The following is a 14,228-nucleotide window of genomic DNA, read 5'->3' as shown; positions in this document are numbered from 1 at the left end:
GAGTTTCCCAGCTGTCATCCAGACCCATTTATGTATGTCTTTGCCTCACCGCACAGCATAGGCAGTTCTCTGAACTAGGGTTGCTCTGTTGTACAGTGGAAAGGATTTAGGGTCAGGGTTCAGGCAAAATGTTCCAAGATCATCTTTTTTCCTAAGGAACTATGTGACCTCAAGCATTTAATCACCCTGAATCTCATTTCCTCTACTATAAAATAAAGGGATCATGCATTATGGTGCCATCCTCAGTACAGTATTACCTTACTACAGCATTTAAAATAATACCCGCCCAACACACATGCTTACATATGCACATATCCACACCTTCACACAAAATTCACTCTCATCCCTGTATGAGATCTCAGTTAGTATCTCAGTTAATGTACAATGTTTATTTATTTGCTCACCATTATCAACCACCTACCTACCAACTAGAACATAAACAACATGAAGATATAGATTTTTACCTGCATTTCACATTGCTATCTCCCTCAGTGTTTCCAACAATGCCTAGCACATGGTTGGTGTTCACTATATACTAAGAGAATGAATAAATGAATGACTTCACTGCATGTTTTGTGATATAATTTTTGATTCAAAAATTTACAGAAAAACAATTATATATTGTGTAGTGAAGTTTAAATATTTTTTTTGCTCCTCAGTTTCTCTGAAGTAGTACTCTTGGCATTTAGTTCTCTGGATGATTACATATTGATTTTTTAAAATTACTCATTTTGTGCCTTATTTCATTATTTTTCCATTTGATATGATTATGTTTCTTCCCCTTCCTCTCTAAGATTTTCTATATGCAGTGGATAAACTTTGGGATAAACAAAAACTCTAAGCATTTTTCAAAGCCATCTTACTTCTCATCCAGAATTGAAAAATATATTACTATTAACCTTAATAAGTGTGCATAATAAAAGGTTTGCAAAAATTATTTTTATAAGTTGAGAAAATATTTGACACAGTTCAAAAATCCAGCTCTGGGAGCTGGAGGTATAGCTTAGTAGTAGATTGCATTTCTACCACACCTGAATACCTGGGTTCAATCCCTAGCACCTTTTTGGAAAGAGCAAAAAGAAAAAGAAGGAAAGGAAAAAGAAGGAAAGGAAAAAAGTCTCAAGGCCTTTTTTATTCTTCTATTCTTAAACATAATACTTTTATGAATTAAGTAGTTTTAAAATAAATACATGAAAAATAGCCACCATACTAGTTACATTAATGTTTACACAGAGCAATTAAAAGCAAGTCATTTTTGTTTTATTGTTACTGTGTCTAGAACACAGTAACTTTGTGGTTAAATGCTTCAAAGATATTTATATTAACATACAAAGTATACACCAAATTTTTCTTTGTCAAAGCAGCTCTTCATGGGAAAACTATAAAACTATAAAATAAAATTCTAAAATGTGCCAAAAAAAATAATTTCTGCATAGATCATTTCAATCAAGGGAAGTTCTTAAGTATTTGTTTTAAAAAATCATGTTTAGTGTAGCTACTGAAGTCTTTAAAGTTACTCAATAAAACTTATTTTAATTGAGTAACATTTACTGTAAATTTAACAAGATGTATTTACCCAGGTGACCATAATATGTAAAGCAGGCACATCAAAATGGAAGAATCTATGAACTGTTGACAGTGGTCCTGACTTTCCATCCTGTAATGATATGATAGAAAGTATATGATAGAATCATGAAAAAAGTAAGAATGGCATAATATTTTAATAGTGGAAGAATTATTGAAATTATAACAGATTTTATAATCACAAAGGAAAATAATATCACAATATTTTTTATTAAGGAGAGTAATTAATAGGTATATTTTAATAGGTATATTTCTCTTTATATTTAAGATATTTAAAATGCAACAGCTTTATGACTATTATTACCAGATAATGATAATTTGGATAGATGCTATTTTTTTAAGTTAAAGATTTTTTTTAATTCCTGATTTTTTGTTTGTTTAAAATTGATAGCAATTTCATCACTCATCATTTATGTTTTTACTAAGGATTTACCTTTTACATGTTGATGCTGGAAAAAATATTAGAGAAAGGAAAAACAAAACCAAACAAATGTGACTAATTTAGTCAAATATCACCTTGACAGTTTTTATTTTCAATGAACCTAAAAGCTACTTTTAGTGTTTGATTCTGACATTTAATCACTATATATGACTTTAAATGTGGCATGCTTCCTATATTCTTCATTGGTCACATTGCAGTTATAATAGTTACACTAGATAATTTTTAAATAAAAATGAATAAGGATGTTTAAATTTCACTTTATACTGACCTATGGGTGTTGATATTGTCAGAAAATCAATCTTTATTTAAAAAAAAAGCATAGTTTCTAATCATTTTACTTATTCTAACTCACATTGTAATAGCAATCTACAAAAGAATACTGTAACCATTTATTCTTGTGATAAAAATTAGTGCTTATATTTAATTCCCAAATTGCAGTATGGAGGTAAAATGAAATTATCTATATTACTCCTAATCTTCCTAAGTGTTTTTCCTGTTGCCAGCCACCAAAATTTTATTGGTCATTTTGACCTTGAAAACCTCCTCCCCTGCTTGCCCATGAAAAACTGATGAAAAGTGCTTGAACAGAATGTCCTCACTGTGCATAACAAACTATGGGAAGAATGATACAGCTTCATATAAACAGAGGCTTTCAACAAGCCTGCCATCTGTGTGTAATCTACACCAGAGTATAATATTATTTCAGTGGTTCTTCAAATGTGCTGGTTTCTTCTCTGTTATGTGCAGTCCCTCTAAAGCCACCTCTCTCTGTAATATTCTTAAGAGGGAGAACTCTGTAATGACTGGATATCATGAGTATTATATTACAGGTTGGACTGATGACACCTTTTCAGATTATGCTTATTTGTGAATATTTGCTTTTTTGTCTCTGTTTAGGCTCTCTCCCTTAAATAGCAGTTAGGATTACTGAGTCTTTAAATCCAATCATAATGTTATTCATTGATTTGTTCAGGGTTGAGGGCCGAAGATATGTTAGGCATTCATGTATTCATATTGATTATCTTACTAAAAAGAATATTTAGCTTAGAATAAATAGAGATTGATATTATGAAGTGGATTAATGAGCTGTTTTGTGAAGAATTTATTTTAACTTTCATAACTTTTACTACATTTTGGAAGTCAGACATATTTGCTTATTCTTTCCCACCTCCTCCAGATTTCTAATTTTTTAAATGGTCCAGGCTGGTTTACTTGAGACTTGTTCTGAGGATTATTGTATAAATATTTTATTTTTTTCCATGGTGTCTTAGAGCATCATGACTTGGTCTACACTTACAAACTCATGATTTCCATATCTTCTTCCCTGTGTATCTGCTTTTCTTCCAAATATTAGTCTCATATTTCCAGCCGCCAATTATTAGTCTCTACCAAATTCTATCAAATTTATTTTCAAAATGTCAAACCCATTTACTCTTCTTTGTCTTCATCTTCCATTCCAGTTAAAGAATAAAAACTGTGAAAATACATGTTGAATTTGTGTATCTTTTTGCTTTGCTACAAGTTGCTCTGTAACAGAGGTTATATTTAATTTCAAGTGCACATTGATGTTTACCACACATGAATATCAAAACTGATGTAGATTTGTAGCTTTCAACTCAAGAACTGTCTGAAAATTTTTTCTTGTTAGACATTGGGGACACAATAACAGCAAAAGAGAGATAGGCCTGGCCATGTGGAGCTTACATGAAGCCAAAATAATTTGGAGCTTTTCCCCTACCAATGGAAAACAATTGAGGACCTGTAAGTAAGGGAGTGATAGAGTAAGATTTTTTTCTTTAAAGTAATGATGGTCCTTGAAATGGATTACAACAGCTGAGATAGAAACAGTAGAGATAAATTACATAGATGGAATCAACAGGACATGAAAAGCAATTGGATATTGGTGGTGCACAGTAAGAAAGCAAAGATAAGGATGATTCCTATCTTTCTGGCTTATACAATCAGCTGGTAATGTTATTCTTTGAGGCTAAACAGGTCTGTAGAGGATATAATTTAATACTGAGATTCATACCTATGAGAAATATCAATATAATCCCCATGAGCATGCCGCCCCATCTATGAGAGTTTCATGCTTTTGGAAAAAAACAGTTTTAACAGTTTTGTCTCAAAAAAAAAAAAAAAAAAGATTTTTCAATTTCAATATAAATATAATTGAAACTGAAAACACTATAAATTCATGGAGATTAAAACATTATAATTTATCGTAGTCAATACTCATACATGAATATGAAATTATTAATGTCATTTACCTTGAAATTGATTACTAACAGTATAGAAAGTCCACCTTGAAAATTTATTTGAGGTGATTGTAAATCTATAGGGAAATTACAAAATCCTCAGAAGAACTTCTAGTTCATTTGTTTGCCTAATGAAAAATAATCTGATGAGGTAAAGTGGGAGTTGCCAGTAATGAGAAAAGCGAAAAGCTATAAAAGTTAGTATATCTACATTATACAAAGTTACTTTAATAACTGTATGATTATACTTGAGATTGGAAAGCTTGAATATGTACCTGGGATTGTAATTTCTACATTGTCCATTGTCTGTGCTAGAATTTTACTTAAGCTGTGAAAATTAAACAACCAGTTTTCAACATTATTTTTTACTGAATAAAATAATTTGGCTCCTAATTACAAATATTCATATTAATAAGACATTTCAATATGTAGTCAATGCACACTAATCTGGCTAGTATTTCTTTTCCTACGCTGAATCCTGTGCAACTATTTACCTGTTCGAGCCTGCATTTATTTGCTTTGTTTTGTTTTGGGAGTCTGTTTTACCTGGTTAACACTTAGAGCATGGTGCTAATGAGTCCAAAGACAACAGCAGCATCAAAAAGCAAAGTGTTTTCTGATATAATTATCTCTTTCTTCTATACATATAGTATTTAACCTTTTATCTTTATAGTAATAACTCTATTTCTTTTAAGTTGCATCAAAACTTTCTGGAATTTGATATGAAATAAGGGAAAGTATGTAAAGTATTGCACTGTTTATAAAGTTATTCATTCTAAATGTTTTCAGAGTTCAAAATCAAAGTTATTTAAAATTGAAACTATTATTTATTTTAAGTTTCCTAATTCTGTTCTTGTTTTCCATAATTCTTCAAAGATTCTCAGGATAAAACAATAAAGAATTAAAAATATAATAGTGTCTACCTATTTGTTAATTATCTTTTTAATGTATTTCACCCAGCATTTAGTAATCTGAATGTTGGCTCTGATTTTACTGTTTATTTCCTAGTCTTTTAAGTTCAACAATCTTTAGCCATGGTAAATAACATTCAAGCAAACTTTTAAAATAAGCTGTTCAAGTTTCCATTATTTTATGTCACTTCGTACAATATGTTAATTTATTGCTTGCTACTTTTAACAACATTATGGAGTATATAAGGCAATAGAAACATGTCAAATAGGAGAAGAAATTTAGGTTAGCAGATTTAGGTTAGCAGAGTGATGATCAATCAAAGACCACTAAGAACACCTGTATAATATTATCACCATTAAATAAAAAATAAAATATTTAGCATTCAAAAGAAAACATCACAAGTTAAAATAGAATTCCCCTTGTAGAGACACAATTTCAACTTCCTTGTTATCAAATAGCTGACACTCAGGTAGTACAGAATAATGACAGCAAAAGAAACTACATCTAATTATTGCTTACAAAGTAACATATTTACCTAAATTATATATTAATAGGTAATGGGATGGTTAGAAATCATGACAGTATTATTCTTCCTTTCCAAGAAAAAAATAATTTCATCAAAATTTAAATGAAGTAATATTGGTTATATGACAGCAAAGCAATTGTGCTTTTCCCAAACTTCCAAATCAAAGATATATGTGCAGATATAAATTTTAGAGTTTGGATTTTGTTTGCTCTGTATTAGTTTATGATACCAAATAAGAGGCACTTTATAGGTTTTCTTTGCTAAGACACTGCACTTTATCAGGGGCACAATTTAAAAATGTTCCTGTTTAGCTGGGGGTGAAGCTAAGACAGAATATGTGCTTACCATGCACAAGGCTTTGGGATCAACCCCTGGCACCAAAAATAACAAGACAAAAACAGTGACAAAAATGTTCTATTTTAGATTGTGCCCCTAACCTACCTCTAAATATTACCTGATTATTTTAAAAAATATAAAATATATAACTTCTACATGTCAATTAAAAATAAAATGAAACGTAAAAATTAAAAAGATTTCTTCTTTCCACATTGTGTAAAAGCAGTTTGATGAACTCTAACCAAAACTCCAGATTTCATAATTTATATTGGTCAAAGCAACTCTGATGAGCTCAGTTAGTTAACAAAAAAAAGAAAAATTAAAAAATAAAATTAAAAACAATGTTATGTAATTCATGAAAGGCCTGTTTCTAATGTTTATGTGAAATACTTGTACTGAGATGATATTTTATATTTAATTTTTTTATTAAGTTACAATCAGTCACTAAAAGATAACCGATTTATTCTCACCTACCTCTGAAGTAACAGCTGAATGTCTGTAGCACCTGTGACTAGTACCTTCTTTTACTCAGTTGTCTTGTTTCCATTGTTAAGATGGAGTTGACATTCTTCTAAGTGGTCTCCAATGCTGTAGAGCAAGTGCCCGCTCTTGCCGTCATTTTCATTGTAAACAAATCTTGACAATGTCAGGTTCCTGTCACAATCTATCAGTGTCACTCACTAAGCAGTGGTGTGACCGTTAGTCCCTCTGAGATTTGCCTCCTTTATCAGGGTCAGGCTGTGGGAAAATCAGAACAACTAGTTGCATGTCACCTAGGCATAAAGTATAATAATATTTAAATATACTTTTACTATTTTAATGCATGCTGATTTAAAAGGAATTGTATTTATACGTCACTCTGAGTTTTTTATTTGCTTATTTTATTTGATTTCTATCCCAAATTCATTTAAAAAATAGTGTGGCCTTCTCTTTTGGAACCTAACCTCATCAGATATATTTAAGAATGAAAGAAATCAATTACAAAGTAGATACATATAATACACTCAATTTTTTTTGCATTTTTATTAAAGAGAATATAACAATATCCTTCCTGAAAACATTTGTTATTTCCTTTTCTACCTAAAATTGTGTTTCAAAAAGATGAAAGTGATTGTCTCTCTTTCTATGATTTTTCTCTACATTTAATCATTCTTTAATTTTTGAATTCATAGTAAACTCTTTTCTTTGAACTTCTATCTCAATAATTAAAATTTGTTAATTTGGGAAATAATATTTCAAATGTTGAACATTCACATTTCTTTCCATTTATTTCAATTGATATGTAAGAATTACTAAAATATGATTTATAAGGTCATATTTCTTGTAGAGTCTGTTTAATAGGTTACATAATAGGATATTGAAAAGAATTTTTCCTGTATTCCACCATAAGAACAAAAGGGGTAGGTACTCCTCATTTCAAGGACAGTCAAAACAATCAGTGCTTATGAAGAGCAGCCAAACAGAATCTTAACTATTACTCCAGACTCAATGAATATTGTCTGCTTGTTTATCAGAAGGGACTACCACAGGGGAGGGGCATTTGAAGAAGTCATTTTAGTGAAGAGACATGTATCAGGTAGGGCCTTGGCTTGTTAATCTTTGTTGGAGCATACTTCTTTATTGCCAGGGTAAAGAGGTGGAGTTCCAAGATAGTTACTCAAGGATTGCAGATGTTTACACCTTATTTCATAGCTGAATTTGGTGCAGATTGGATTTGTTTTTGTTACATATCTGAGTAGTATCAGGGAGAGGTATCAAAGTGGGAAGAATGAACATCACCATATCCAGAGGACCAACACCAGAAGAAAGGCTTCATTATCAATAGGCAGTGGAATCTTAAGGAGCTTAGAAAAGCACAAAACTGGAGATTTCCATTGTCAGTGTGTTGTGCCATTAGGAGGTTCCCCACAGAAAGCACCAGGCATTGCCCCTGCGGAGATCTTAACATTTAGGCACCTGTTACATGGAAGGTGTCAATAGCCTATTAGGCATAGTCATAGAAACTGCATTGGTGGGAGAATATAAGCAGGAACTAGTTAGCAAAAACCTATTTTCATGCTTTTCAGAAAAAGAAAAGGAAGACAAGTTGTATGAAAGTCTCATTTGTACCTAGGTTCTAGAAATGGCAAATGCTAACAGGATGAGGAAGTGAAGATGAGTGTTAACTGAAATGGATTTTATACTCAAAATCTGTCCAAGGCTTCGAAGGCACAGAAAAGTGAAGTTTGACAAAGAATGTTCGAAGTCAGTAATTAAAGGAAAAATAGAACCATTTTATATTTGCAAGTTATCTTTTCTGATATTCAAATATCTAGTTACACTTACAGTAAGGATAGCTTTCAAATTTGAGGTGTATGTTTTCTGTGTTTAAAATCTGGTTCTAGTAATTAGAGAAATTCAAATCAAAACTACTCTAAGATTTCATCTCACTTCAGTTAGAGCGTCAATTATCAAGAATACAAGCAACAATAAATATTGGTGAGGATGTGGGGAAAAGGTACACTCATACATCGCTGGTGGGACCGCAAATGGGTGCAACCATTATGGTAAGCAGTATGGAGATTCCTCAGAAAACTTGGAAAGGAACCACCATTTGACCTAGCTATCCCATTCCTCGGTTTATACCCAAAGGACTTAAAATCAGCATACTACAGTGATGCGGCCACATCAGTGTTTATAGCAGCTCAATTCACAATAGCCAAAGTATGGAACCAACCTAGGTGTCTTTCAACAAATCAATAGATAAAGTAAATGTAGTATATATATATACAATGGAATATTACTCAGCCTTAAAACAGAATGAAATGATGGCATTTCCTGAGAATGGATGGAGCTGGAGAATATCATGCTAAGCGAAATAAGTCAATTCCCAAAAACCAAAGGCTTAATGTTTTCTCTGATATGCAGATGCTAATTCACATTAAGCAGGTTAAGAACAGGGAAGAATAGAATTACTTTGGATTAGGCAGAAGGGAATGAAGGGAGGGAAGGGGGTGTGGGGGTAGGAAGAATAGTAGAATGAATTGGCCATTATTACCTTATGTGCATGTATGTACACATCCAGTGTGATTCTACATCATGTACAATCAGAAAAATGAGAAGTTATACTCCATTTATGTACGATGTATCAACAAAGTACATTCTACTGTCATGGATAACTAATTAGAACAAATTTTAAAAAAGAAAAGAAAAAAACACACAAAACCTGGTCCATCATCAAATATGTGTTACAAAGTACAGTTAAAATATAAAAAGGGTGCAAACCAATGAAAATTGTCTGAGCCCATAAAAAGATTAATAAAGTTCATCAAACTATTTCCTTTTTTTAGACACTGTAACTATGTTTTAATATTGGAGTGAGGAAGGACTAAAGAGAGGATCTCTCATACCAAGTCCTTATATATTGGAACTTCAGTAAATCTATATCTTAAGATAACCTTGTTTGTCTGATAAATACACATCTTTTACACAAAACAAACATTAAATATAATCACTTCTCACTATAAATTCCTTGAATCTTTTTTTTTTTTTTTTTTTTTTTTTGGTACCAGGGATGGAAGGGGGGGCGCGTACTCAACCACTGAGCTGCATCCTCAGCACATTTATTTTTTATTTATTTTTTATCTTGAGACAGGGTCTTTCTAAGTTGCTTAAGGCCTCTTTAAATTGCTAGTTTGAACTTGCAGTCCTCCTGCCTCAGCTTCCCAAAACCCTGGGATTACAGACATGCCCCACCATGCCCAGCAGTTCCTTGAATCTGATATGCAATTATTGGTTTGTTTTTAATATCAGTATAATTAAGCAGGGTAAATGAATTGTTTCAGAGTATGTAAAAGTATAACTAGTTATTGGGACTGAAGATACAATTCATAATCTGGTGTTAATTCCAATATTCCTTCTTACACTCAGGTACCTGTTGGAAGCTGTGCACGAATTGTGGGTTTGTTTGAGCCCTCATAAGGTTGGGGGGTTGCTTTTCTGAGAACTCCTGGTGAGATTTCACCCATTGGAGACTGCTCAGATCAAGCTGACACTCTACTAGGCTCAATAGCCCTGAGTTCAAAGGCAGTTGCCCAGAGGTAAGGGAGGAGGGCCTAACCTGCTAACCTCCCACCGAGTTGTTTCTGCCATCTTCTTCCTGTTTCCTCAGAAAGTTCTTTACACTGAATCCCATTGTTGTTCCCACCCATTTAAATAAAGCCCTTGGACTCCATTTTGGGGAGTTAGAGCTGGTCTCTATCAGAGTTGTTTCCTATTGGATCCTGCTGCTTCACTTATTTCTGTGTCTTGTCTTTATTTCTTAAATTTCCCATGCCTTTAATATTTCAAATCTGACTCACCGCCCTAGTTTGGGGAAATAGTAAATGTCATGTGGATTGTGACATGTACGCACTTATACCTGGCTGCCACAGGTCTACATATTTGTCAATTTTTAAACTACCCAAATCACCCCATAGCAGTAGTAGCCAAACTTCATGTTGCATGTGGTTCTGCCACTTGATTTCATCATAGAATAAATGCCTGTATGTGCTGCTATTCACAGTTCAGATCTGCCTTTGGTTTTGTCCATCCAGTGTTTCTATACTGCATGCATTCAGGACTAGGTCTGGGAGACCCTTCCTGTGCTCAGTCCAACCTCCTTACATTAAAAAATGGTTATGGAATTGGAGAATATCATGCTAAGTGAAATAAGTCAATCCCAAAAAACCAAAGGCTGAATGTTTTCCCTGACAAGTGGATGATGATATATAATCAGGCTGGGGTGGGTGGGTGAGAGAAGAATGGAGGAACTTTACATAGAGAGAAATGAGGGGGTATGGAAAATGGTGGGATGAGGCAGACATCATTACCCTATGTACACGTATGATTACATGAATGGTATGAATCTATATCATGCACAACCACAGAAATGAAAAGATGTACCCCATTTGTGTACAATGTATCAAAATGCAGACTGTAAAAATAAAAACATAATTAAAAAAAAAAAAAGGTTATAGAGATGCAATGACCAACAACTTGGTGCACTGAGTCTTTAAGAACTCATGACTATTTTCCTTGGCTCTTTTCCATTTTATGTTTTTTTGATCATACTTTGAGTTTTATATACATATGACTACCTCCTATTACAGAATATATTCTTTGATGTACTAGGGCTATATCAGGTTCATCTTTTTATTTCACTGTAAAGTTGAAGAAGCAGTGCGGTTCCACATAAGAATTGAAGAGGAGATATGAATCCGTTCTTTTCTATCTCTCTCTGCCAAATCTTGGAAAGTTTTTAATTTATTGAAGCTGCTGCCATCCCTGGAAGTCATGTTTGTGTGCATGTATGTTTGTGTGCAGGCAAAGTACATATACACTAGCTTATATTGTGATATGTATTGGCTTAAACCAAAACATTTGGAATCATACACTTAATAATCATGGGAATGACTTGTTCTGAAGTGACCTGTTTTCATATCTTATTTATTCATGCTAATAGAGAAGGATGTTATAAATAATGCAAAAAACACTTACAACTGAGTTGGTTATATATTGTATATTTTTCATCAGACTTAGTTTCTTAATTGTTTGTTCTATTTATTACTCAAATAAGCTAACATCATGAGTATTTAACAAATGATGATTGGTGTAGAAAGCTAGGAGCATTCTAGGTAGTGAGAAATCCAATCTAGTATTAGAAAATTGCTGTAGAAAATTTATCTATGAATGATTGATATTTAGCCAAAAAGAAAGGACTGATATCCTGGGATGCAAAAGAGATATGAAAGTAGGTAGTGTATTGTCTAATAATTGTTTTCAGAATAATTTATTTAGAATTTTAACTTAATGTTTTACATCTTAAATTTACATCTCAATTTTCACAGGTTTTATTGATTAAATATGTAATAAAACTTTGCACATGCTTTGGTAAAGGCAGTGTAAAGTGAAGATATTTGTTTTATCATAACACTCTTGACATTAAAGATTTGGAGAATTCATATATTTATAGTTTTGCTTTTTTTTGGCGGGGGTACTGGGGATTGAACTCAGGGCACATGACCACTGAGCCACATCCCAGGACCTATTTTGTATTTTATTTAGAGATAGGGTCTCACTGAGTTGCTTAGTTCTTTGCTTTTGCCTGAGGCTGGCTTTGAACATGCCATGATGCTCCTGCCTTAGCCTCCTGAGCCCCTGGGATTACAGGCATGCACCATTATGATTTGTTATAGTTTTGTATGTTTGACTATGAGTTTGCTGTAAGTGTCAAAAAGTGATGAGTAGAGGACCAAGGTGTATAAATTGGTGAATATGAAAGTGAACCTTTATATAATAGTGTAGGAGTACAGGAGCAGGCTGGAGAAATTCCTTTTATGTGACTCATTTCTGTATGAAGCTATAAACCTTTTTTTAAACGAAAATCTGTCGTGGTTTCTTGTAAAATAATAAAGATAATAAAGATATCCATTTTAATTGATTCTTTTCATTGTTTAATAAAATTGCTTTGTTTGATTGCTGAAGAATTTGAATTGAGTTTTCATTACCCACTTCTGAACAATTTACTCTAAGATCCAGACAGTATTGAGCTAATGAGTTTGAATTTATATTGAACCTTAACTGTCTTCATGAAGTAAATGGAAAAAAATCATGGCAGTAACTAAGTATTCTTCATTAAAAACTATGTCGTAGAGATTTTACAATGAGTCTTTCAGTAGAGTTAAAGCATTAAATTGGAGTTTTACCAACTTTGCTGTTTCCTTGCATACTATGTACTATATGAAAATGTTTTTTTTTTCTTTTTTTTTTAAGAAATAAAGGACTCATAAGCTGACAGGGATATTAGTGAAAAATTCTAACGGGGAAGTTTATGTATTTAACAGATTCTATTAAGGGATAAATTGTTAATTTAATTTGAGGACATGTCTAAATTGAAATGGTTTATATGCACCTTCCAAGGAGTGTCCTACTAAAATGTTTCAGATTTTATTTTATGTATTTATTTATTTTTTTGCAGTACTAGGAATTATACTGAGGACCTCCTGCATGCTAGGCAAGTGCACTACCACTGAGCTATATCCCCAGCCCTCAAGATCTAGTTATACCTAAAACATTGCAACCCATCTTGAAATGTAAACCCTCAAATGCATGCTGACATTGTCACAATAGTAAATTTCTCTGTATTTAAAAATAAATGATGTGCTTATTCACACATAGTAAATATTTTGCTTTAACATTTTTGTCTTTCATTAAGTGAACTTTTGTGTTCTCTATACAATGTCTAACCAAGTTAGGCACTTCATGATTATATTTTTAGCTTTGCGGTGGAATTAAGTTAGACATTTTAAATCTAAATGGTGACTAGGATACTATTTACTCCAAGAATAACTTTACGTTACATAACCATCAGGATACTTCAGTTCCAAGGAGTAATTATCTAGTTCTATAATAGAGCCCATTTAACATTAAATTCCACAAACAGGATTAAACTCTGCAAATAGGTTAAATGTTATGGAAGCATATTTTTTTAAAAAATTTGAGATCATATCATAGGAAATAAGAAAAGAAAAAGAAAATGCAGTTTACAAGAAATTTACTTTCTTCAGCACATATCAGTTTGCCAAATATACATTTTTTAAAACCTCATTTCAAATTGGTTATTAGAATTTTGGGAGTAATATCATATCCAAATAATTTATATTCATTCCCCACAGGCAGCAGTGATGGTTCTTGGGATAAGGAAACACTGTACTTCTCCCCATCCCAGGGATCTCAGGCTTCTGTTACCCACCCCCGCATGCCTGGAGTGTATAGTCTTCCACTTAGTCATCCTCTCAACCATCTTCAGCACAACCACCTTCTGCCAAATGGTACGATGGCATTTTTTAGCAATAAAAAAGACAGTTTAAAAATATGTTTAATTATTAGATAGTAAAAAAAGGACATTATAAATGGATATACTACCTATGGACAACTAATGATGATAAGTTAAAAAAAATTCTAGTTCTTTAAACAAGATTTTACACTGATCAGATGAAAACTATAACAAAAAAGACCATCTGTATAAAACACATGAGGAATGGTGGTATGATAAACCATGGCACCAAACTAGTTAGTCGAAAATCTAATTTCCCTGAATGGTGAGTGAATATTGTTACACACAAAGAGGCAAAATAATTTTTTCTTTGAC

General features: G+C 32.5%; 1 protein-coding gene and 1 long non-coding RNA gene across 3 annotated transcripts in view; one reads left to right on the top strand and one right to left on the bottom strand.

Moving 5' to 3' along the window:
• Positions 1-6,662, bottom strand: part of LOC124985045 (uncharacterized) — a 65,274-nt gene extending 58,612 nt beyond the window's left edge. Inside the window, exon 1 of the long non-coding RNA XR_007108790.1 lies at positions 6,533-6,662. This is a non-coding gene — a long non-coding RNA (uncharacterized LOC124985045). The remainder of the gene's footprint in view (positions 1-6,532) is intronic.
• Dach1 (dachshund family transcription factor 1) overlaps positions 1-14,228 on the top strand; it is a 391,202-nt gene that overhangs the window by 252,922 nt on the left and 124,052 nt on the right. Inside the window, exon 4 of one of the 2 annotated variants that reach the window (XM_047553395.1) lies at positions 13,753-13,908. The exons of the other annotated variant lie outside the window; for it this stretch is intronic. Coding sequence (XP_047409351.1) covers positions 13,753-13,908 — 156 coding nt within the window. The remainder of the gene's footprint in view (positions 1-13,752; positions 13,909-14,228) is intronic. 2 annotated transcript variants of the gene reach the window in all.

The sequence above is a fragment of the Sciurus carolinensis genome, chromosome 5 (genome assembly GCF_902686445.1).
Source record: "Sciurus carolinensis chromosome 5, mSciCar1.2, whole genome shotgun sequence".
In the NCBI taxonomy this organism is placed as follows: Eukaryota; Metazoa; Chordata; class Mammalia; order Rodentia; family Sciuridae; genus Sciurus; species Sciurus carolinensis.
This window is presented reverse-complemented; position numbering and strand designations above follow the sequence as displayed.